The 26,660-nt window shown below is 45.0% G+C and overlaps 1 protein-coding gene across 10 annotated transcripts in view; it reads right to left on the bottom strand.

The window, feature by feature from the left end:
- Positions 1–26,660, bottom strand: part of FRYL (FRY like transcription coactivator) — a 505,173-nt gene that overhangs the window by 269,586 nt on the left and 208,927 nt on the right. Inside the window, exon 1 of one of the 10 annotated variants that reach the window (XM_040334943.1) lies at positions 13,897–14,566. The exons of 8 other annotated variants lie outside the window; for them this stretch is intronic. In XM_040334943.1, the coding sequence (XP_040190877.1) occupies positions 13,897–13,969 (73 nt within the window). In that variant the 5' untranslated portion in view covers positions 13,970–14,566. Of the gene's footprint in view, positions 1–13,896; positions 14,567–26,660 lie in introns of those variants that run through there. One more of the 10 variants, XM_040334957.1, reaches the window with a different exon arrangement.

The following is a 26,660-nucleotide window of genomic DNA, read 5'->3' as shown; positions in this document are numbered from 1 at the left end:
AGAGCTGAAACACATGGTGGTTAAAGTGATTGTATAGGATTTTTTTTACCTCTTACCATACTTACCTCCACTGTGCAGTTCGTTTTGCACAGAGTGCCCCCGATCCTGCTGTTCTGGGGTCCAACGGCGGCTGTCTCGGCTCCTCCCCGCTAAAGCCAACCCCCTCTGGGAAGCTCTTTCCCAAGGGGGTTAGCTTGCGGGCGCGCTCCCGTGTCATACACTTGGCGTCCATAGACGCCAAGTGTATGACTCGGTCCCTCCCCCCACGGCCGTGTCATTGGATGTGATTGACAGCAGCGGGAGCCAATGGCTGCGCTGCTATCAATCTATCCAATTAACGCTCAGACTCAGTGGAGAAGAGGACACCGGGGGACACGCACAGCAGGTGAACGGGCTCAGGTAAGTAAAACAGGGGGGGGGCTGGGGGGCCCATGACAGCCAGGTGTTTTTTCACCTTAATGCATAGGATGCAATAAGGTGAAAAAACAAAAACCTTTACAACCCAATCAATATACTAAAGTAGAGTGCAAAATCTGGTGCAGCTCTGCACAGAAACCAATCAGCTTTCCGCTTCTTTTTTTTTTTTTGTCAAAGATTACCTGAACAAGCGGAAGCTAGAACCTGATTGGCTACCATGCACAGCTGCACCAGATTTTGCACTCTCCCAACCGAGTCTTGCTATAAAGTGGGTGTAAACTCTGATGTATGATTTTTACCTACAGGTAAGCCTGTAGTAAGTTTTACTGTAAATATCTCCTAAGTGCAGATATTTACTTTGCAGCCAGTGAGGTCACCGCCGGTGCATGCGCTCTAAAGAGCCAGGATGTAAACAGCAACTCCCTCAAGCATGAGAAAAGTCATCACCGGCTCGGTCCTTCATATTGCTGAAGCATGCAAACCTGGAAAGAAGACCAGGTGAAGATGGAAGCGCCTTCAGCGGGCTTCGTTTTCAGGCAAGTCTTTCATAATGTGCTAGTATGTGATGCATACTAGCACTATATGACTTAACCAATTAAACCCAGCCGCCGCAGTTGAAGTGCTCCCCTGCGCAAACCACCGTCATTATACATTGGGCACTTTAAGAGAAATAAGGGGGGCACATGCGACGCCAGATCCAATGCACGTGGCCACAATGTCCGCCAGACACCTGCAATCGCTCCATAGAGAGAAAGAGAACAAGAATCTGTCAATGTAAACAGACAGATCCCCGTTCTGTCAGGGGAGTAGAGAGAGGTCTACAGTTCCTAGTGATCAGAACAGCGATGTCTCTCCTCCTCTAGTCAGTACACTGCCCCCACAGTTAGAAACTCCTCCCAGGGAACACATCTAACCCCTTGATCACCCCCTTCCCTGCCAGTGACATTTATACAGTAATCAGAGGATTTTTTTTAGCACTGATCGCTGTATAAAATGTCAGTGGCCCCCCAAAAAAATGTCAAGTGTCCGATCTGTCCACCATAATCTCTCAGTCCCGCTAAAAATCGCTGGTCGCCGCCATTACTAGTAAAAAAAAAAATAATAATAATAATAATAATTAAAATGCCTTAAAATCTATCCCCTATTTTGTAGAAGTTATAACTTTTGCGCAAACCAATGAACGTACACTTACTGCGTTTTTTTTTTTAACCAAAAATATGTAGAATAATACATATTGGCCTAAACTGATGAAGAAATGTATTTTAAAAAAAAATAATTGGATATTTATTATAGCAAAAAATATACTTATTTTTTTTAAATTGTTGTTTTCTTTTTTTTGTTTATATCGCAAAGAATAAAAACCGCAGAGGTGATAACATACCACCAAAATAAAGCACCATTTGTAGGGAAAAAGGCACATACATTTTGTTTGGGTACAATGTCACATGACGAGCAATTATCAGGTAAAGCGACGCAGTGCCGTATCGCCAAAAAATGGCCTGGTGAGGAAGGGGCAAATCCTTCCTAGTTAAACTGATGTTTTTTATTAATTTTTTTGATGCAGTTTACTGTCGCTTTAAGAATGTACAATACAGTTACGGAACAGAACCAGGCAGGCAATATCTATATCAGAAGCTTCATTCACGATGACCAAATCACTAGATAAGGGTTACATATACAATGTATGCTTTGCCATCTTAAAGTGAATTTCCCAAAAAAAAATTATATTTATAATAGCCACAAAAGGATATAAAACACCTTGGCCTAGATTCTCGTAGATGGGCGTAAAAATGGGCGGGCGTAACGTATCTGATTTACGTTACGCCGCCGCAAGTTTTTCAGGCAAGTGCTTTATTCACAAAGCTAATCTAAGGGATATCTATGCGTAACTGATTCTAAGAATCAGTCGCATAGATACGACGGCGTATCTGAAAATGCGCCGTCGTATCTCTTGAGAATCTGGGCCCTTGTGTGCACTAAATACCGTTGCAAACCCAGATATGACCTTCTAAAAGTAGTGATGACATCACTGTGCTGTACAGTGCAGAGAGCAGAGTTGTGCAAGGGACCCAGCAGGCTCCACCCACTACAGCATGTCTGCAAAAAAAACTATAGGCTGGGCGGTTACAAGACCAGTCACCCTGTGCAAGAAGAGAGAGCAGCAGTGACCGGTCTGTATTACAGGCAGCTCCTGTACAGAGAAAAACAAGTTTTATGCTGAATTACTGCACAGATCTAAATGAAATGCACAAAATTCAAGAATACATATGGCTCCCAAAACGTATTTAGTCCAGAGTTCACCAGGCCTTTTGACATCAGCCCTAAGGTGACTGACTTTTCCATATTCTCTCCAGGTTTAGGACGGTGTAAATAAAATGACTGAATCTACCACCAAAATACATTTTTATTTGAGTTACGCAATCAAAATTTAGTGCAAATGAGTAGAAAACGGTTTCGTTTTGCTGAATATCCAATAAATCTGTCAGAATTCAGAGTTGCAGAAGAACAGACGATTTATTATAGACATTTGTCCAGACATCAGTCATATGATAGGAATAAATGAGGCAGGCAGTACGAGGAAAGGATGGGTGCAGGTTAGACAACATTCCATGGAGGGCACAAGAGACAATGCTGGCAGAGCAGCTGCACATACTGCCAATGCCAAGTCTGCAGAGTGTGAAATTCGGCTGAGGAAGGCTTGAAATAAAAGGGCACAGCTTATATACTTCAATAGGATATCCAATGCTTCACATCAAAACGGGTGTGTAGTTTTAATCTGAGATTTTTTATAAAAAACTTGATTTACGATTTGAATCAAGGTTTTTTTTTTGTTTTTTGTTTTTTATGGACACTGCGCCGGTCCTGAGGAGCTGCGGGCAGGAGTATTTAGGTGAGGCAGTGGCTTCGGCCTAATCTGTGGCGTCCGCCCTCGTGGGTTTGACGTGAACGTAAATTACGTCCAGCCCCATTCACAGAAGACTTATGCAAACGACGTAAAATATTCAAAATTCGCCGTGGGAACGATGTCTATACTTAACATTGGTACGCCGCATGTACGCCACCATAACGTAAACGGCGTATCCGTACTGCGTCGGCCGGGCGTACGTTCGTGAATTCGCATATCTAGCTGATTTACATATTTCTAGGCGTAAATCAGCGTACACGCCCCTCGACTGACATTTCCAAATAGCTACCTGCCTATAAATCTCCGCCACATCACAGGAGAGACAGCTCTATTAGAGGTATGACTAATTTGTATACAAGGAAACTGAGATTTGGAAGACATCCACAAAAGAAGGTACTACATCCCTGCGGGGAGACGCTGTGAACACATGTAAGCAGGCTGACTAACCCCCCGCCAGACTGGCTCAAATGATGGTGGAAAGCTTACTGAGGAGGAACAGGAAGTGAGAAATTCAGACAAAGCAAAAAACATTTAGAAGGGAAATCGAAGGAAAAAGTAAGTGAACCAACAATGCACTAGCTTAAAGGAAGCAATTTAGAAAATAAAAAAACAAACCTTTACAACCCCTTTAAGCCAGGGTTTGACAAATTTGCTTGGAATCTAGGAGCCAGCTAAAAATGTTAGGAGCCAGAAAACGCGCCCTGTCCCGACGAGCTCGCACGCAGAAGTGAACACATACGTGAGTATCGCCCGCATATGTAAACGGTATTCAAACCACACATGTGAGGTGTTAGAGCGAGAGCAATAATTCTAGCTCTAGACCTCCTCTGTAACTCAAAACATGCAACCTGTAGAATTTTTTAAACTTCACCTAAAGGGTAAAAGTTTGTCGGCATTCCACGAGCGGACGCAATTTTGAAGTGTGACATGTTGAGTATCAATTTACTCGGCGTAACATTATCTTTCACAATATAAAAAAAATTGGGATCATTTTACTGTTGTCTTATTTTTTAATTAAAAAAAAGTGTATTTTTTCCCCAAAAAAAGTGCGCTTGTAAGACTGCTGCGCAAATACAGCATGACAGAAAGTATTGCAACGATCGCCATTTTATACTCTAGGGTGTTAGAATAAAAAATATATATAATGTTTGGGGGTTCTAATTAGAGGGAAGGAGATGGCAGTGAAAACAGTGAAAAATTACACATTAGAACTGCTGTTTTACTTGTACTGCCAACGACCACCACCAGATGGCGCCAGGTCCCAGAAGGAAGCTTGGGACTTCACAAGGCCGCGGCCTCAATTACCGGGCGTCGCGGGCCCGCCGGGAGGTGGGGGCGCACAGAGACACAGGATCCTGTGCCTCCGTGCGCCCCCGGGGCGCGATCGCGGTGGGCCCCCGAGACGGCCGGAAATTGAGGCCGCAGCCTTAATTACCGGCGGGCGCCAGGTCACAATTTCTTGTCGCAATTGCGACCTGGCACCCGGATTTTGTTGAGCCCTGCTTTAAGCATATAGATTTAACCAGAGTTAACGTGGAGGATACTGTTCCTTTGCGGCAATGTTAAACCGCATGGTGCTTGTGTGGTGACATTTGTCCCATTCTATTTTGTGTCCGCTATGCAGAATGGACACGGACCTGTCATTTGCCTGCTCAGTGGGGATCAGTGGAGAGATTCCCCGCTGAACAGGCGGATTCCGATTGGACAGATCCGCTCCAACTGAAGGGGGCCTAAAGCATTAACTGAATTTCGGCTTCAACTTGTTAGTGTATCTAAATATGCTAGTACATCTACAACTCCCCTCCCTCAGACCGACCATGCTGTTGTCCAAAGGTTCATCCAGAGTGGGGATAGGTTTACTGACTAAATCAGTCAAAACAGTGGGACAAAAGCCTTAAAAAAAAGTAGTCACCACATCTAATGATTGGTAAGCTGCAATATATAAAGTTAGGTCCATATATATTTGAACACAGGCCCAATTTAAAAAGAAATTCAGGTTTTTACCAAAATATATTTAATCTATAGTTATATAATGGACCGAAAGTGCACACTCATTAATTTGAGGATTGTACATCCAAATCAGAGGAAGGGTTTAGGAATTACAGCTCTTAAAGTGGCGTTCCACCCAAAATTGCAACTACCGCTTTAAGGAGTCCTAACCCCCTGATATGGGCTGGATCATGGGACAGGAGAGTGTGTTTATTAAAGTCAGCAGCTACACTTTTTTTAGCTGCCGACTTTTAATAAACTGAAAAACGAATAGAACTCAATTTTAAGAATAGCCTTCCCCCTTTTACAAGTGACCAAAAGTAATTGGACAATTGAATCAAAAGCAGTTTCGTGGATAGGTGTGGGTACTCCATTATTTCTTCATCCATTAAACAGGTAAAACGTCTGGAGTTGATTTTATGTGTGGCATTAGCATCTGGAATCTATTGCTGTGAACCTACATAATGCGTTCAAAAGAGCTGAAAAAAAAAAGTAAATCCAGCCATTGTAAGGCTTCAAAAACTAAAAACAAATCCATCAGAGAGATAGCAGCAACATTAGGAGTGGCCAAATCAGCAGTTTGGTACATTCTAAAAGGAAAAAAAAACGCACTGGTAAGCTCAGCAACATAAAAAGGCCTGGACGCCCACAGAAGACAACATTGGTGGATGATCACAGCATCCTCTATGGAAAAACCCATTCCCAACATCCAGACAAGTGAAGAACACTCTCCAGGAGGTGGGTCTATCATTGTCCAAGTCTACAATCAAGAGAAGACTTAACAAGAGCAAATAAAGAGGGTTTACTACAAAGGTGCAAACCATCCATAAGCCTGAAGAATAGAAAAGCCAGATGAGTCTTTGGCAAAAAAAAGCATCTAAAAAAGCCAGGCTAGTTCTGGCAAAGCATTCTTTGGACGGATGAAACTAAAATAAATCTCTACCAGAATGACCGGAAGAAAAAAGTGTGGAGAAGGCTTGGAACAGCTCATGATACAAAGCACACAACGTCATCTGTAAAATGGTGGCGCTTGCAGTGTGATGGGCATGCATGGCTCATTGGTGTTTATTGATGATGTCACAGAAGATGGACTCGGGAGCTTTCAGCAGTAGGCCCTATACTGGCCCTGGCATCACCAAGATGATTGGCTGTCGTCTGTGAAGCTTCCAACACCTGAAGCTGTGGGTGGCTGTGAACATCCTGAAAAGCGTTCCATGATGACGGCGTCCCTTTCTGTGGTGACGGGAAAAGTCCTCTATTGCAGTGGGGCTGACTCAGCACTGTGTGGGTTAGAGGCTCGTTTAGGTCTCAGCACTTTCTTGGAAAATGCCATTGCACTCACCTGATCCCCATTCCCCTGGCAGCCAGCGCTCTTCCCTTCTCCCCTACGCTCTGATGGTGGACTGTCCCTCCCACTGCCTCATCACATCCAGTGCAGGGCCCTGCATTGTACTTTATGTCAGAGGACCTATGACCGCTAGAGCATAAGGAAGAGGAGGCCAAGGGGGCTGGTCTAGCATCAAGAACAGAGCTGAGCGGAGGATCGGGTAAGTAAACATGCTTTTTTCCTGTCCCCTACACCTAAGCCCTCATTCACACCTAGGCGACAAACCGCCTGAAGCGCGACGCCCGTGCCGCTTGAGGGGAGAATTTCCATTGATGTCTATGAGATGGTTCACATCTCACGCCGAAACGCCGTACGCCTGCCGCCTGAAAACAAGTCCCGGACCCTTTTTTCAGGCGGCATTGGCGTTCGGCCATAGACATCAATGTAAATTATTTGTGGGGGAAAAAAAAGTTAACTAATCGCGGCAAAATACGCCGCGTACGCGGCGTTACAATGTGAATGGAGCCTTAATGAGCATTTGACTCTTGCCGTATGGGGGCAGGTGCACTGCAAGGGAGAACTTTTGCTTTCCCCGGAGTTCAGTAACTGTAAACAGTAGTACATAAGGTCCAAAACTATTTAACGTGGAACGTCACTCCCCCAATCAATGTTGATTTTTAATCCTCATGCTGCTAGCATTAGTAAACAAATAGGATCATGCTGCTAGCATTAGTAAACAAATAGGATCATGCTGCTAGCATTAGTAAACAAATAGGATCATGCTGCTAGCATTAGTAAACAGATAGGAAAGTAAATCATATTTACTTGTTTTTAAACTTTTTATTTTAAAATTTCTTCAGTTATTTCCTGGTTTCTTGCTTAGGCAAATTATGTCATAGATCCCAGGAGCCTTCAGGAGAGGAGGGGAGGTTTTAGTAGCTAAACGCACTCTCCTGCATGAATTCCTGTGATAAGGGCAGATGGATTCTAGTAAGTAAATGCTACAACAGGGATATGCAATTAGCAGACCTCCAGCTGTTACAAAACTACAAGTCCCATAATGCCTCTGGCTGTCATGCTTGTGGCTGTCAGAGTCTCGCTATGCCTCATGGGACTTGTAGTTCTGCAACAGCTGGAGGTCCGCTAATTGCATATCCCTGTGCTACAAGAATCATTTGACCTTACTCAAGATTGCCATGGCCGGAATTGCTAGGGGGAGGGGGGCATGGAGACATGGATGGATGGATGGGGGAGTTTGCATTAAATATTAACCACCTGACCTTTGAAGATTTACCCCCCTTCATGACCATGGAATTGCATTACTTTAACTGACAATTGCGTGGTCATGAAACACTGTAACCGGGAAAAAAAAATCCCCACCAATAGTGCTTTCTTTTGGTGGCATTTTATCACTTTTTTTATAGCACAAAATAGAAAAAACGTAGAGGTGATAAAATGCCACCAAAAGAAAGCACTATTGGTGGGGATTTTTTTTTTATTATTATTTATTTGATGTTTTTTTATAGCGGACATATTTTCTTTTTTTCAAAATGGTCAGTCTTTTTTTTTTTTTTGCGCAAAATAGAAAAAAACGTAAAGACTGACCATTTTTTCTTTTTTTCAAAATGGTCAGTCTTTTTTTTTTTTGCGCACAATAGAAAAAAAACGTAAAGACTGACCATTTAAAAAAAAAAGAAAATATATGTTTTACTTTCCGCTATAAAAAAAACATCCAATAAATAAATTTAAAAAAATCGAATTACTTGATAGATTTATGTATTCTGCTTCATATTTTGGTCGAAAAAATCCCAATAAGTGTATATTGATTGGTTTGCGCAAAAGTTATAATGCCTACAAACTATGGGCTGCACAAACCGTCAGTGCTATATAATAATGGGATATTTTTACCAGTAATGGAGGTGATCAGCAACTTATAGCGGGACTGCGATATTGCGCCGGACATTCTGCCACTGACACTTTTTGGGAACCAATGACACCAATACAGTGATCAGTGCTAAAAATATACACTGTCGCTGTACTAATGACAGTGGCTGGGAAGGGGAGATCAAAGGGTTACCTGTGCGCCTAACCTGTGCTTACAATACTGTGTGAGGTGCTTTTACTAGGGGAAGAGATGGAAACTCCAACCCTTCCCTTCTGTCAGAATGGTGACCTACCTGCCTTGATTACATTAGGCAGATTGCAGTTCTGTATCACTGCCAGCCGATTGGCAGGTGCTGGAGCACAATGATTACCCTGCAGCTGCCGATTGTCTTCCGCTGTGTGTAATCACAGGGGAAGTGAGCCGGCACGCAATGAGCGCCCCCTACCCACAAGTGTCAGATCAAATATTGAGATACAGATTATATATATATATATATATATATATATATATATATATATATATATATATATACACACATACACACCTATATATATATATATATATATATATATATATATATATATATATATATATATATATATATATCTCCATCTATCAATCTTTATATAGATATATATGTATGTATGATCTGGCGCACTGTAGCAGTAATACTACTATAGGGTGGACCTGAAGTGGTTAAAAATGAATGTTTTTGGTGCTCCTTACCTTACATATACCCAGTGAATTGACTGCCTTCAGGTAATACACAAAAGATTAAACAAATCCTACTACATAAGTTGTATCTGTTTATCTGCAGTTCTCTTCTCTACTTCTGTTCAAAGTACAGAATTTATAAAGCTTGCCTGAGCTGTCAGAGAAAAGTGGAGAGAGCGCTGAAATGACACTCTGCAGAGCTCAATGAGGAGCTGAGTGGAGGGAAGGGACACCCCCCCCCCCCCCATTACTGATAAGTAATGAAAACCTGCGCTGGGATACAGATGGTAATAGGCTGCTGCCCCCCTAAGTCTGTCCCCTAAAAGGGGATAGATATAGAATTGTAAGTATCGGGGTTGGGATAGTGGCGCTGCCTGGGTGCACTAATACCCACTATGTACACTGTAATGGAGGGGACAGGTACAATATGTGTAATGCAACCCAATATGTGAGAGTAAGACAGTTTCAAAAAGGGAGTCTGTGTGCAGACAGAAAAAGTAAGCAAACACAAGCTACGTAGTCAATATGCAAATATAAAACTATGTATAAACCACAGGCTATGCGCTATATGCTGGTACCTGGGCTACTGCCCCCTGTTGGGAAAAAAACATATAACCATAAATGTCCACTCTGTATTACCCCCCCATTACTGCACAGCTGAGGCCGTCAATCAGCTGGAGATCCCTCCCCTGTCACCATTTTTCTCCTGGTGTCAGGAAAACTTGTCGAAAGTGATTCATGCTGATAGCAGAGGAACAAAGCAGCAGACAGAAATGACACTTGGTGCTCTTAATTGAGACAAATTGAGACAAGGACACACTGTAGAGGGATATGCGTTGTTCATATTTCATGTCAAAGGTTTACAACCACTTTAACCCAAAGACCTATCGGATCTCATTTATTGCGAAACTGAGTATTAGAACTGAAAGATTAAAAAGATGACAGTTTGGGTCAGATTGCTGGATGTGGGAAATAAATTGATTTATTTCCACTGAACAGCTTTTTTATGATAAACCATTTTTCCTGACAATCTAAAACAAACGCACACAAAAAACACTGCATCATGGCATCGTCCCCATGTAGGCCGTATGAATGTCACCTCATTGTTATTAGTGAAAGGAAAAATCAAATGTTGGCCAGCACAGCAGCTCATATTGTTGGCTAAGCAGCCCTGTAAAGCCAGGTCTAACGTAGGGCTTTTTTTTGTGCTGCGAGGACTGAATCACTAACACAAATGGGAGAAATTCAGCTGACTTCAAGTTCCCCTGAGGAGTCATTTTCCACTTGCTAAAGTTTTACTATATATTACTATGAGGAACCCAGATTCAGCTTATTAAATAGGGAGCCGCAATTCATGGACCAACCAGGTGTAGGCTTGCTGAAATCGCATTTATTGGTTCCTGACTTTGTTTATTCCCTGGGCTGGCATCCGTATCACTAGATGAAGGGGGTCGTACCCACCTTATCTTTGCCAATCTCTCCCACAATAAATAAATTCCTCCGTACGTTCAAGGAGCCCCGCAGATCTTTATTACTCGAGCAAAACTTTATCAGCGCTTGCTGACTTGTGAAGGAAACCGCTTTGTGCAGGCTCACCTAAGGTGCAACGCTCCTTATATGCAAGGATCAACATCGGCACAAGAGAGAAAAAAAAATTGTAATAAAAATATATAACGCACTGCTGCAATACATTTTACTGAACAAGATAAATGAGGCCCAATGTATTCGGAGAGCCAGGAACTGCTAGGAGATGCTATGAAACCATATCTCAGCCTAGAATTGATGATGTCGTTTTCATCTCACACTTGACACTACATACGGCAGTGCAGCAATTTGTAAAAAGTCAGAGCAGAAGGGGGTAGGGGATAGGGAGAAGGGAGCAAAGAGAAGGGAGCAGAGAGAAGAGAGTAGGGGGGCAAAGACAAGGAAGCAGGGGGGCAAAGAGAAGGAAGCAGGGAGGCAAAGAGAAGGAAGCAGGGGGGCAAAGAGAAGGAAGCAGGGGGGCAAAGAGAAGGAAGCAGGGGGGCAAAGAGAAGGAAGTAGGGGGGCAAAGAGAAGGAAGTAGGGGGGCAAAGAGAAGGAAGCAGGGGGGCAAAGAGAAGGAAGCAGGGGGGCAAAGAGAAGGAAGCAGGGGGGCAAAGAGAAGGGAGCAGGGGGCAAAGAGAAGGGAGCAGGGGGCAAAGAGAAGGGAGCAAGGGAGCAAAGAGAAGGGAGCAAGGGAGCAAAGAGAAGGGAGTAGGGGGCAAAGAGAAGGGAGGAGGGGGCAAAGAGAAGGGAGGAGGGGGCAAAGAGAAGGAAGTAGGGGGGCAAAGAAAAGGGAGCAGGGGAGCAAAGAGAAGGGAGTAGGGAGCAAAGAGAAGAGAGCAAAGAGATGAGACTAGGGGGCAAAGAGAAGGGAGGAGGGGGGCAAAGAGGAGGAGGGGCAAAGAGAAGGGAGGAGGGGGCAAAGAGAAGAGAGGAGGGGGCAAAGAGAAGGGAGTAGGGAGCAAAGAGAAGGGAGTAGGGAGCAAAGAGAAGGGAGTAGGGAGCAAAGAGAAGAGAGTATGGGGCAAAGAGAAGGGAGGAGGGGGGCAATGAGAAGGGAGTAGGGGGCAAAAAGAAGGGAGGAGGGGGGCAAAGAGAAGGGAGTAGGGGGCAAAAAGAAGGGAGTAGGGAGCAAAAAGAAGGGAGTAGGGAGCAAAGAGAAGGGAGTAGGGAGCAAAGAGAAGAGAGTATGGGGCAAAGAGAAGGGAGGAGGGGGGCAAAGAGAAGGGAGTAGGGGGCAAAGAGAAGGGAGTAAGGGGCAAAAAGAAGGAAGTAGGGGGCAAAGAGAAGGAAGTAGGGAGCAAAGAGAAGGGAGCAGGGGGCAAAGAGAAGGGAGCAAGGGGGCAAAGAGAAGGGAGTAGGGGGCAAAGAGAAGGGAGTAGGGGGCAAAGAGAAGGGAGTAGGGGGCAAAGAGAAGGGAGGAGGGGGCAAAGAGAAGGAAGTAGGGGGGCAAAGATAAGGGAGCAGGGGAGCAAAGAGAAGGGAGCAGGGGAGCAAAGAGAAGGGAGTAGAGAGCAAAGAGAAGGGAGTAGGGAGCAAAGAGAAGAGAGCAAAGAGATGAGACTAGGGGGCAAAGAGAAGGGAGGAGGGGGGCAAAGAGGAGGAGGGGGCAAAGAGAAGGGAGGAGGGGGCAAAGAGAAGAGAGGAGGGGGCAAAGAGAAGAGAGGAGGGGGGCAAAGAGAAGGGAGGAGGGGGGCAAAGAGAAGGGAGTGGGGAGCAAAGAGAAGGGAGTGGGGAGCAAAGAGAAGGGAGTAGGGAGCAAAGAGAAGAGAGTATGGGGCAAAGAGAAGGGAGGAGGGGGGCAATGAGAAGGGAGGAGGGGGGCAATGAGAAGGGAGTAGGGGGCAAAGAGAAGGGAGTAGGGGGCAAAGAGAAGGGAGGAGGGGGCAAAGAGAAGGAAGTAGGGGGGCAAAGATAAGGGAGCAGGGGAGCAAAGAGAAGGGAGTAGAGAGCAAAGAGAAGGGAGTAGGGAGCAAAGAGAAGAGAGCAAAGAGATGAGACTAGGGGGCAAAGAGAAGGGAGGAGGGGGGCAAAGAGGAGGAGGGGGCAAAGAGAAGGGAGGAGGGGGCAAAGAGAAGAGAGGAGGGGGCAAAGAGAAGGGAGGAGGGGGGCAAAGAGAAGGGAGGAGGGGGGCAAAGAGAAGGGAGTGGGGAGCAAAGAGAAGGGAGTGGGGAGCAAAGAGAAGGGAGTAGGGAGCAAAGAGAAGAGAGTATGGGGCAAAGAGAAGGGAGGAGGGGGGCAATGAGAAGGGAGGAGGGGGGGCAAAAAGAAGGGAGGAGGGGGGCAAAAAGAAGGGAGGAGGGGGGCAAAAAGAAGGGAGGAGGGGGGCAAACAGAAGGGAGTAGGGGGCAAAGAGAAGGGAGTAGGGGGCAAAAAGAAGGGAGTAGGGGGCAAAAAGAAGGGAGTAGGGAGCAAAGAGAAGGGAGTAGGGAGCAAAGAGAAGAGAGTATGGGGCAAAGAGAAGGGAGGAGGGGGGCAAAGAGAAGGGAGTAGGGGGCAAAGAGAAGGGAGTAGGGAGCAAAGAGAAGGGAGTAGGGAGCAAAGAGAAGGGAGTAGGGGGAAAGAGAAGGGAGTAGGGAGCAAAGAGAAGGGAGTAGGGAGCAAAGAGAAGGGAGTAGGGAGCAAAGAGAAGGGAGTAGGGGAAAAGAGAAGAGAGTAGGGGGAAAAGAGAAGAGAGTAGGGGGAAAAGAGAAGAGAGTAGGGGGAAAAGAGAAGAGAGTAGGGGGAAAGAGAAGGGAGTAGGGGGAAAGAGAAGGGAGTAGGGTGCATAGAGAAGGGAGTAGGGGGAAAAGAGAAGAGAGTAGGGGCAAAGAGAAGGAAGTAGAGAGTACCCCCCCCCCCCCTATATTATTTATGGGCATTCACCGCTAGGCACAGGCAAGCAAATTTGTTTTAAAAGAACATTTGTTTCTGGTAAAAGTATGTTCCATTCTTATGGCTCTGCAGACCGTGGCTCGTCTGGAGCAGAGAAAATCGCTATGTTTGTAACGAGGCTCACTTGACGTAGGATCCTTCTTCGCAGCTTTCGGCTCCAAGCAAAGGAATTTCACAAGATTACTGCTTATGCAAACACGGCCAGGAAGCCAGAAGCGGGCAGCATGCAATACAGTACAATTATGGAGAAATAATACTTACAGCTACTGCTCCAGGACTTCAGCAGAGACTTTATGCTAATCTCGAAAAACACCGAATCCTGTAAACTCAACATTATGCCTGAGGCGGCAGCTGCGATTAGCCAGTAGTTGGGGCGGTCAGCGTTGTCAAAGTGTTTCTGAAAGGCAGAGAAGTCCTGGCCTCCCGTGTCGCTGCTTCATTACCATGCAGTAGTCTCTCAGTGACGCACGGATATGGGAAAATTGCTGCTCAATGCAGAAGGACTGGATAGTACGAAGGTGGGGGGGTTGTGGAAACAAGCCTGAAATTTGCTGTCAGGAAGGTCTCAAGGACATCTTCACCTCTTCTGCAGTGGAAACATCACGACCCCCCTTATGGAAAGAGCCCACAGCATGATTTCACTTGGCTGCAGCGTTGTTAGTAAACAGACCTGGAGAGAGCGGAGCAGGAAGCCCACAAGCGATCTCCCCGTCTCCCGGATCCTCTCTCTCGGGAAGAGAACTAGTTTAAGAAATGTCACAGCCCGGGCTCATGTGTCCTTCATAGCAGCTGCTCACAAACACTTGTGCCAACGTTGCCCTTCCTGTGGCATTCTTTCCAGGCTCCACACACCCCGTCACTGAGCTCTACTCTCGGCATGTGCTGTGACGGTGCAGAGCACAGCAGCCTGCCTAATGCACTTGAGATGCTGCTGCTGCTGCTGCTAATGGAAGGGGAGGGTGATGTCATGAAACGCTCTGGCTCCACGACTTTGGATCAGCAGCTCCAAGATATTGCTCAGCTCCATGCAAAGTGTCTGTTTCAGCTTCTCATGAATGGCTTTGATGTCTGCTATCCCACTCAGGAGTATGATAAGAGGGATGGGACTGTTCAAGGTTCTGTTCACTACACAGAAAATCAATTCTGCCCACTTTACAACACATACTTACTGGAAAGAAAAAATGCCCTTAAAAGCATCTTTGGCGACATGCTTGTATATCAGAAATATGGCAAGCCTTCACTGAACTGCATGTTAAAGCGGAGCTCCGGCCCCCCACCAAAAAATTCAAAGTCAGCAGCTACAAATTCGGTAGCTGCTAACTTTTATATATTAAAGCGGGAGTTCACCCGAAAAACAATTTTTAACATTAGATTGAGGCTCATTTTGTGAAGGGCAATCGGGTGTTTTTTTTTTTTTAAATCGAAGCAGTACTTACCGTTTTAGAGATAGATCTTCTCCGCCGCTTCCGGGTATGGTCTTCGGGAGCAGGCATTCCTATTTGATTGACAGGCTTCCGACAGGCTTCCGACAGTCGCATACATCGCGTCACGAGTAGCCGAAAGAAGCCGAACCTCGGTGCGGCTCTATACGGCGCCTGCGCACCGACGTTCGGCTACTTTCGGAAAATCGTGACGCGCTGTATGCGACCATCGGAAGCCTGTCAATAAAATAGGAATGCCCAGTCCCGCAGCCCATACCCGGAAGCGGCGGAGAAGATCGCTCTCTAAAACGGTAAGTACTGCTTCGATTTAAAAAAAAAGAACCCGATTGCCCTTCACAAAATGAGCCTCAATCTAATGTTAAAAATTTAGTTTTTGGGTGAACCTCCACTTTAAGACACACCTGTCCAGGGATGAAGCAATGTCGGCACCCCAACCGATAATCCAGTTGGCTCTCGAGTGCTGCCGCCGCCATTCCTTGTAAGGGAAAAGGGCAATGAAGCCCCGCGGCTTTACAGCCAATTCCCTACTGCACGAAGCACGCTGCGCTTTTTCAGTAGCCTGGCGGCGGTGGAAAGAGGAGGTGGGCCAAACTTCCAGGGGACCCCGCTACGACGATGTCTCCCAGAAGGGGGGGGGGGGGGAGTACCCATCAAAAACAGGTACCCGCTCCCCCCCCCCACCGAAAGGAGGAAGCAAACAAGCAGAGCTTCCCCTTTAAAGCAGAGGCTCCCCCCCTAAAAGTTTAAAGTTTAACCACTTGGGGACCGCCGCACGACGATATACGTCGACAGAATGGCACGGCTGGGAACAAGGGCGTACAGGCACGTCCCCTTTAAGAACCCAGACGTGTGTCGCGAGTGCGCCAGTGGGCTCACGACCCGGGCCCAAGCTCCGTGACCACGCTGGCGGGACCTGCAGACCTGATCGCCGCCGGTGTACCCGCGATCGGGTCACAGAGCTGAAAAACGGGGAGAGGCAAGTGTAAACAAACCTTTCCCCGTTCTTCCTAGTGGCTTGTCAGTGATCGTCTGTTCCCTGTCATAGGGGACGACGATCAGTGATGTCACATGTCCAGCCATGCCCCCCTACAGTAAGAATCACACACTAGGGCACACTTAACCCCTACAACGCCCCCTAGAGGTTAACCCCTTCACTGCCATTGACATTTTCACAGTAACAGTGCATTTTTATAGCACTGATCGCTGTAAAAATGACAATGGTCCCAAAAATGTGTCAAACAAGTCCGATGTATCCGCCATAATGTCGCAGTCACGATAAAAATCGCTGTAGTAAAAAAAATATTAACAAAAATGCCATAAAACGATCCCCTATTTTGTAGACGCTATAACTTTTGCACAAACCAATCAATGAATGCTCCCAAAAATATGTAGAAGAATACGTATCGGCCTAAACTAAGGAATATTTATTACAGCAAAAAGTAAAAAATAGTTTTTTTTTTTCAAAATTGTCGCTCTATTTTTGTTTATAGCGCAAAAAAATAAAAAACCGCAGATGTGATCAAATACCACCAAAAGAAAGCTCCAATTGTGGGAAAAAAAGAACGTACATTTTGTTTGGGAGCCATGTCGCACAACCGTGCAATTGGCAGTTAAAGCGACGCAGTGCCGAATCGCAAAAAGGGGCCTGGTCCTTTAGCTGCATAATGGTCCGGGGCTTAAAAAACAAGGTGGTTAAAAAACTAAAATTTAGTTACTGCTACTTCTATTTCATGGAATTTACAATCTTTAGTAATGCAAGGATGGAGCTAAATTATCCAGCCTAAAGGTACACATGGGGGGAGATTTTTTACACACGATATGAAAATAGGATGGAAAATTTCATAAGACGAGCTGTCTGACGATTTTCTGATCATTCGTACGGTGCTTTTACACCCAGCCTATTTCGCTTTTTCGTCAGACAAAAGCTGGATGTGCAGACTATAAAATTTTTGCCGGATGTGAACTCAACGTACAATTTTTGTTTCATCTGTACGGTTTTGGCACGAAAAATATCGTAACAGCAAGACTACGCATGCTCAGAAACAAAATAATACATACAAAACGATTCAACACACTACGTCACTTATGAAGTTGTATTCTGTCGTGCGAAAATGTTCGCATTGTGAGTAACCTCTTCACTTTCGACACGAGACTAGCATGCCACAAAAAAAACAGACGTTCGGTCGTACGAAAATCTGATTGTGTGTACGAGGCTCAACACTGGAGCACTCAGAATTTGGTGAAGCTGTGCACGGTAGCCAATCAGCTTCTAGCTTCAGCGTGTTCAATTATAATGTTACTAAACCCACAACAGTAAGAATCAGTCTGTATATGTAGTGAAGCAGAGCTGCACCAGATTTTGCACCCTTCCAGTTTTAGTAAATCTTCCCCACGTTCCATGTTACAGGATTTTGTTCTACAAGGCGTCACCTGATCAGCCATGATTTTTCCTTATCTAATCAAACGCTGTAAGGTCATTCAGTAGGTCGCACAAGGAAAAAGCTGTCACTAGAATATCCCGTTCTAAAAGACAGAGAACATGTCCATTGAGCTGCATTGCTCTGCATAGAGCATGGCAAGGCACATAGAAAACAATTGTTTCCCATCAGCCCTGTTCACAGCATGCATTTGTGGTGCTATAATGAGCCCCCCCCCCCCCCTCAAAGGAGGTTCCCTCAGTCTCAAACACTGGACCACAAGGGAACGTATACCTGCGTACATCCTGGTATTGCTCTCTGTGGGTGGCTGCACACAGAAGCTGTGGCTCCCAGGATTTTACGCAGGTTCTGCATGCTCTTGCACTGTGTGGTCGTCCCCTTGAAGCTGCATGCATGACCTCATAGACACAATTTTACGCAGAGCAATGCACTGCATGTTGATTACAAAGTCAATAAATAATAAATAAAAACCAGTGCAATTCCGGTTAACACACTACCAATACACAACGCACACCGGCAAGCATGTGTTTTATAACAAAATATCATCACAGTGGGTAAGATCCTGCTACAGCTAGAAGGTAGTAAGGTCGGCCATAAACTGAGAAAATTTCTTTTCTCCTTCTTTCTTTCATTCCTGCTGAACCGGCCAAGATTCAAACCAAGTATGGTGGCTTAAGGGTGTAATTGTCCTCCATTCTGTGCAAACATGGCAGTCTCACAGCACATCGGTAAGTCAGAATATGCCATCCGATACCCATGTGTCAATTGTATTTTATGCTAGGATATTTTTTTATTTCAGGTACTTTTATAGCACTATTTGCGCAGCACTTTACACATGTTTATTATACATTCAGATCAGTCCCCTGCCCTCAAAGCATACAATCTAAGGTCCTTAAAGCGGGAGTTCACCCATTTGTAAAAAAAAAAAAAAATCTCCCCTTAGCTTCCTGCTCGTTCGGTCTAGGGGAATCGGCTATTTGTATTAAAATATGAGCAGTACTTACCCGTTTTCGAGCTGCATCTTCTTCCGTCGCTTCCGGGTATGGGTCTTCGGGAGCGGGCGTTCCTTCTTGATTGACAGTCTTCCGAAAGGCTTCCGACGGTCGCATCCATCGCGTCACTCGTAGCCGAAAGAAGCCGAACGTCGGTGCGGCTCTATACTGCGCCTGCGCACCGACGTTCGGCTTCTTTCGGAAAATCGTGACGCGATGGATGCGACCGTCGGAAGCCTCTCGGAAGACTGTCAATCAAGAAGGAACGCCCATTCCCGAAGCCCATACCCGGAAGCGACGGAGAGGATGCATCTCGTAAACGGGTAAGTACTGCACATATTTTAAAATAAACAGCCGATTCCCCTAGTAAAAACGAGCAGGAAGCTAAGGGGGAAAAGTGCCCTCTAAGGGTGAACCCCCGCTTTAACTCACCTTAATATACTAGGGCAGGGGCAGACCGTCCATTAAGGGCACGCGGATGATGCCTCCCCTTTCCATCGCCGCCGCCACCACCTATTCATGCATCTGACCCCTTTCTGGATGCCGGGCACATGAATTACAGCAGCGTCGTTTTTTTTAAGCATCCGATTAGAGCCAGAGGCTCCAAAATAGAATGGGCTATGAACGCAAAGCATTGCATTTGGAGCCCACCCAGGTGTGTTAGAATAGCGAATAAATATTTGGTATTCTAGCACTGAATCGCCTACCTGCCGAAGCAGGAAGCACATGTGTAAGGTGCATTTCACAATTTGCCGAAAGGAGAAGCATTCTGATTGGCTGCCGAGGAGGAGGGAGGAGGGAGGAGACTGAAGCCGCTGAGCTGGGGAAGGGGGAAGGAGATGCCCACTCTTGAGTGCACCGCCCCCCTCTCAAAAAAAATAGGATTTTTGTACATACCGTAAAATCCTTTTCTCTGAAGTCCATGGACGGACACAGCTCCTTTTAGTCTTGACAAGTGGGTTATGTTCCGTCTATTAGGAGAAGACTTAGTCCTCTCCTGATAGATGGAACATAACCCTACAGTCAAGATTATAAGGAAGCTGTGTCCGTCCATAGACGAAAGAGAAAATAAAATTACCACCAGCCACCACTGTACTAGGGGCAGTTTAGACAGGAGCCAATGAACCTATCAGCATGCCTGCAGCAATTAAACAACGGCCTCTGTGGGTTACCCATTGTCTTTATTAGCTCCAACGCTAAGGCTAGCAGTTTATATAAAACCCGCTCAGTCATCAGGACTTGATAGAATGAATGCTCAGACATATAATAAAATGATCTCTAAGGCTCCGACTGAACATCATGGTTCTTACTGCTTCATTACCAGCTGCTGTCAGACAACTGTCCTTTACTACAACAATGATTCTTGTACTCGTCTTCTCCGACTAAGTGTTCTCTACAAGGCAACTTAGAAAAGGAAAGGGCAAAGGGGGACAGCAAACTTACACTAATTACTGTCGGGTGTATATTTTCCAAAAAAAGATGACAATGTACTACACCATTCAATTATTCCGAACGCAGGCAGCGCTTAGCTGTCAGAGAATAACTTGAAAACTGAATTGAGGCAATGTATCCAGCCAATGCCTGCCAATCAGTGATGCCCATTGTGGGCACTGATTGGCATCCATTGCGGCACTGATTGGCATCCATTTTTTGTGTCCTTCTCATCCCTGGTGGTCTAGGGTGGCATACCTTTTTTTTTTAATCCCTGGTGGTCCAGTGGGCATCCCTGGTGGTCCAGTGGGCATCCTCGGGGGGGCTATGCTGATAATCGATTAGCACAAACTAGGGCCGAAACAACTAATCGATTAATCGACAACTAATCGATTATGAAATTAATCGATTACAATTTTCATAATCGATTAATCGGCCAGTAACATAACGGGGTTAAAAAAAACTAAAATTAGCCCTTTATAGTACAAAAAAGCAAATCGCTAGTGTAAATATTACTTTCACTGTCCCACAGTAAAAAAATGAACCCCTTACAGTAGCGATTATTTGCTCTGTTTGTACTTATTTTTGTTTTTTTAACCCCCATTATGTTACTAAACATCTCAGGCCTGGGTTCACACCTCTGTGTTTTTGGTGCTTTTTGCAGAAACACACTACAGTACATTTACATGTTTTCCTATGGGACACGTTCACATCCATGATTTTTTTTCAGCTGCTGCGTATTTGGAAAGGGCAAGGACTTTTTAACGCAAAACAGTGCTATTTTTTATTTTTTTTTGGTTCAATTTACTTCAATGGAGAAGCTGCAGAAAAGCATGTAATGTGTTTTTGTGGCAATTTGTGTTTTGTAATCTGCCCAGCAACAAATTGGCCCAATTTTTTTTTTTTTTAAATGCAATATTTTTTTTTTTAAAGGCTATTATCCGATTAATCGAAACAATAAATTGGCCAACTAATCGATTATGAAAATAATCGTTAGTTGCAGCCCTAGCACAAACCCCCCCCCTGTCACAGGAGCAGCCGATCGGCTCTCCTCTACTCGCGTCTGACAGACGCGAGTGAGGAAAAGCCGATTACCGACTTTTCCTGTTTACATTGTGATCAGCCGTGATTGGACACGGCTGATCACGTGGTAAAGAGTCTCCGTGAGAGGACACGGCTGATCACGTGGTAAAGAGTCTCCGTGAGAGACTCTTTACCTTGATCAGTGTTGCGGGGTGTCAGACTGACACCCTGCAACAACGTTCGCCGCGATGCGCGCCCCCGGGGCCGCGCATCGGCTCAGAATCCTGAGGACGTCATATGACGTCCAGTCAGGATTCTACAACCACTTTGCCGACGTCATTTTGTCATTGGTGGGCAGCAAGTGGTTAAACTACAATCCAGATTGCGAGTGACATAAAACGTCACCATGAAGTGCTGAATGTGGCATTCGTTCATACAAATGTGATCAAAAACTGATCATTATCTATATACGACTCAATATTTTAATGACGCCCTCCACAAAGAAAATGGAATTCTTCAAAAATCCCTTTCATTGGACCAGGGGAGAATAAATGCTTCATATTGCTTCATACAGAAAATGGATTTAATAAAGGCAAATAGGCTGTTCTTTTTGCAAGGGAAGTTGCACCTTGTGAAGGAATTTGCCCCAAAGCTTAGCGAATGTGGTAAAGCTTCACTTTGCAAAGAATACCCAAACACAAGCTAAGAAAATAAAAAATCAGCAGAGCTGGTCCATGTCCACTACGCTTTGGGGAAAATTCACCCGCAAATGAACAATGTACTTGCCTTTTATAACTCAACTCCACTATTAATACCATTGCTTAAAAAATAAAAACATGGACACATATAACACTCAATAAAGCCATTTTCTTTATCCAGATAAATTAGACTAAAAAAACTAAAACAAAAACGGAATTCAAAAATTCTTGTGAAAGAAATCAGACTGGTCAATGTCAGATACAAAACTGTAGAGAGTAATAGGCCAATTTATTTAAAAGGATTCTAAACACAGACAGATTAATGGGTACCCCTGTGTCCAAGAAATCATAGGGTCCTTGGTTCACCACCAGGGAACCTGCATGAACTCTATGGCAGCCGGCCCAAACCACAAGGGACTGGTCCGATTGTTGCTGTTCGTTACCCCTGGTATGTGCAGCATTGCCGGTGTTCTGTCAAAGCAGCCAACTCATCGAAATCTCCAACCACGTCACTTCCGGTGACACTCCAGGATCAGCAATTGACAATTAGGACGAGTTTGCAGTTTTGACACAACACCGGCAGCGTACAGACCGCGGTACACAATATATTGAGTGAACATTGTTAGTCTGTATGCCAGTAACCAACATCATGGCCGCCTCCAAGACGGGGACAACTTTTTCCTCCTTAGCCTCTGCTCTGTCAAAACAGCCAACTCAACTCATCGTGTACCATAGTGTATATGCTGCTGGTGTTGTGTAGAAACAACAAAGTCGTCGAAATCTGCATTTACGAGTAACCATAAGTGACGTTGGTTGGAGATTCTACGAGTTGGCTATTTTGACAGAGCAACGGCCCGGCTTTACTCCCTCTTCTTCTCCACCTTCCTCTCCATAGGTAAGGCGACCATAGAGAGGGAAGAGAGTAGTGGTGCTGGAAGAGGAGCTGGTGGTGGCCCCCCAACAGGCCACAGACTTGCACCGGTCCACGGCCCAGGGGTTGAGGACCCCTGCTCTATGGGGTTGATTTGTAAATGGCTAATAGGTTGTTCTTTTTGCAATGCATGTTGCATTTTCAAGGAAAATTTCCCCAGAGCTTAGTGAATGTTGTGAAGCTCTGCTGATTTCCAAGATCCAATCATATGTAAGCAAAAATACATTTGTTTTATTATTTTCCTGGCATCTAATTGGGTACTCTTTGCTAAGTAAAGTTTCACCACATTCACTAAGCACTTGGGCAAGGTTATCTCAGGATCCATAGCAATGGTATTTACAATTAGTGCTTAGAATGTCCTTACTTTAACTCACATCTAAGTTTACATCAATCATAAATGCATGCATGAAAGACCTTTCATACATAATACAGCAACAGACATTTTTATCTTTTTCACGCACCATAAAAAACACATCAGCACAGACAGGGTACATAGCTACATTAAAGCTCAACTCCGGGCACAAAAAGAAGTACTCACTGTAAAAATCCTTTTCTCTGTGGGTTCATTGAGGGACACAGCTCTGCTTTAGGTAATCACTGACTGATGGCAAGTTACCCATTTGGTAATCATCTAAAGCAGAGCGGCATCCTCCAATGAACAAAAGAGAACACTTTTATTCAAACATATTCTTCAATAGTTACAAAGGATATAAATCTACTTTGTGCACATTGCAAAAGTAGTGGTGACATCATTGTGATTGTGTACATAGTCTGTGCAGAGATCAGAGCTTTGGGAGAGACCCAGCAGGCTCCACCCACTATAGGCTGCTGCAGAAAACCCCAGAAGGGGGCGGGGACAAGACCAGTCACCCTGCACAAGGAGAGAGAGCAGCAGTGACTGGTCTTTATTACAGGAAGCTCCTGCACAGAGGTAAAGTTTTACATTGGATTTCTGCACTGATCTAAAGGAAATACACAAAGAATACCCAGATTCAAGTAAGAAAACACATGACTCTTGTTAATTAGACAATATTTGCTCAGCTTTAAAAAAAAAAATTAAATAAATAGAGAAAGTCTATAAATTAAGACGCTTCAAAAATGTAAGTGAAAGAATAAGTTGTGTAGAGTTTTAATATATAAAAGGAACTTTTTGTGGACAAAGTTCAAAGTCTGCTTTCTCATTGGGGAATCTGGCTGATGATCCCTACTAAGCAAACGGATGGCTTGTCCGTGTCTGCTCATGCAGAGCAGACACAGCCTACTCTCCTCTATGGGCAGTTGAATGTAAACGGAACGCCTGTCTATTTACACCCAATGGCCATCCAATTGGATTCGCTAGACGGATGGGTAAAAGATCCCCATCCGTCTGCTTTTAGCGGTTAGGATTGAATGCCGATGGGTGTCAACCGACACCTGCTACTCCATAGAGGGCAATGGATGGTCTGATCGGGTCCGCCTGAAAAAGGAACAGGTGGACCCGATTGGTCGGCCCATGTGAAGGGGGCCTAAATGTTGTAATGGTAACAAAGGTCCCTGTTACAAGATCATAGTCAAGTATAATTCCTCCTCCTTTCTATGGAAATGGGTCCATGGGATAAGGTGAGAGATGCTGAATAATAAAAGCATCTCTATAGAAAAAAGGGCTAGGCCTGAAATTGATATAGATGTAGGAAAATACTGAAAGAGTGAGGGATAAAGCAGCACAAGTTCCAGAGCCCCTTGGTCCTCCGTGCCAACTTCAATGCGATGACCATTCTGAAAAAGAACTGGTTTTGGCAATGTGTCTCCCATCCATACTAAAGCGGGAGTTCACCCATAATTGCTCATTTTGTCTAGGGGAATCGGCTAGTTGTTTTAAAATCGAAGCTGTACTTACCGTTTTAGAGAGCGATCTTCTCCGCCGCTTCCGGATATGGTCTTCAGGACTGGGCATTCCTATTTTGATTGACAGTCATCCGACAGGCTTCCGACGGTTGCATCCATCGCGTCACGAGTAGCCGAAAGAAGCCGAACGTCGGTGCGGCTCTATACTGCGCCTGCGCACGGATGTTCGGCTACTTTCGGAAAATCGTGACGCGATGGATGCGACTGTCGGAAGCCTGTCGGAAGACTGTCAATCAAAATAGGAACGCCCAGTCCCGCAGCCCATACCTGGAAGCGGCGGAGAAGATCTATCTCTAAAACGGTAAGTACAGCTTTGATTTAAAAAAAACTAGCCGATTCCCCTAGACAAAATGAGCAGGAATCTAAGGTTAAAAAATGTTATTTCCGGGTGAACCTCCACTTTGAATAGAACTGCACAAGATCAAGCTATGACAACCGAGTTATAACATAGGCCTTATCTATGGCTTTTTCTTTTCACACCCTAGAGACGTCCCAAGTACCGTAAATCATGCTCTAAAAGTAAAATGGTCTGCAGCACAACAATTAAGGGCTGCAATAATGGCTTGGCTACTCCATAATTCCATCTTCCACTCCCCAGGGGGTCTACATGAAGAAAAAAAGTCCATCAAAAAGCATTAAGTCATGCCCTTATGTTCCACAGGGAATCAAGAAGATACTAATGGCCGGCTCAGACCTTCTAAAGAGACCAGAAATATTCTTTCCTTGACAGTTTACAACAAAAGAGGTCAAAACAAGGCAATGGGAGAAAAACATACATTGCGGCAAAGAGAATATGCAAATCCTTCCTTAGTGGGCCTGAGCCTGATTCTTCTGCTCTTGTGAAAGCACTTTCCATTCTTTCTTTAATCACATATAAGTAACCAACATGTTCCATGGCGTACTGTACAAGTGACTATAATTACAGCATAGCCATACAAGGTGTTCATCCATTCACTGCTGGACAAGCACAAAAAGCTCAGCAGATCTTAGGAGTCATTGTTGGAAAGAACAAAGTGTTTTGCAAACGACTTTTCTTCTACAAAAAGGAATGTCGGGTATTACAATGAACATTTGAAAGCTCTACCAGAAAGCTTGACATGCACTTCGATAATTAGTCATATTTACACCACATGTATGTATCGGAGTAACAAAGGCTACCCTTTGCTCAGCTGGAAAATGCACAGTTAAAACATTTCAAAGAGTACATAGCTTCAGACAAGTACTGGAAACAATACTAATCAAGATGGGGTTGGAAAGTTCCTCGGCTGGTTAAAGATGCCAAAGAAAATTTTTAAAAATATTAACACGAGTCGGCTCACTGAAAGATACATGGAAATGTAACAATGGACACCAGCAACAGTCATACTGCAATACTCATACTGGGGTATAGGAATTTAGTATGCCAAGATAGCGGCATCCTAACCAGATGTGTTTCTTGGCTCAGCCTCTCACCATGGTGCTTACTTGGATGTACTTATCATTCTGAACAAATATTGTATTACACAATTCTCATATGCGCCGGGCCAAGCATGAGCACAGTTGTCCCTACGATTTTTTATTTTTTTTTCACTTTTAACATTTATGTGAAAAAATTTATCACTTTTTAATATTTTTTTTTTTTGCAGGTACAAAATTAATACATGGCACCTCCATGATGCGTAATTTCAGACAAGCTAGGGAGAGGGGGAAAAGAGAGAGAGGGGAGAGAGAGGGGGGGAGAGAGAGAGGGGAGAGAGAGGGGGAAGAGAGAGGGGAGAGAGAGGGGGAAGAGAGAGAGAGGGGGGGAAGAGAGAGAGAGAGAGAGAGGGGGGGAAGAGAGAGAGAGAGAGAGAGAGAGAGGAGAAAGGGGGAAGAGAGAGAGAGGGAGGAGAGAGAGGGAGGAGAGAGAGGGAGGAGAGAGAGGGAGGAGAGAGAGGGACGAGAGAGAGGGACGAGAGAGAGGGACGAGAGAGAGGGACGAGAGAGGAGAGAGTGAGAGAGGAGAGAGTGAGAGAGGGGTGAGAGAGGTGCGAGAGAGGGGTGAGAGAGGTGCGAGAGAGGGGTGAGAGAGGTGCGAGAGAGGGGTGAGAGAGGTGCGAGAGAGGGGTGAGAGAGAGAGAGAGAGAGAGAGAGAGAGACAGAGAGACAGACAGACAGACAGAGAGAGAGAGAGAGAAATATTTGGAAGAAATCTTCCAAAACACCAC

Source organism: Rana temporaria, chromosome 1, assembly GCF_905171775.1.
Source record: "Rana temporaria chromosome 1, aRanTem1.1, whole genome shotgun sequence".
In the NCBI taxonomy this organism is placed as follows: domain Eukaryota; kingdom Metazoa; phylum Chordata; class Amphibia; order Anura; family Ranidae; genus Rana; species Rana temporaria.
The sequence above is the reverse complement of the archived record's forward strand: the minus strand, read 5'-3'. Positions and strand labels throughout refer to the sequence as shown.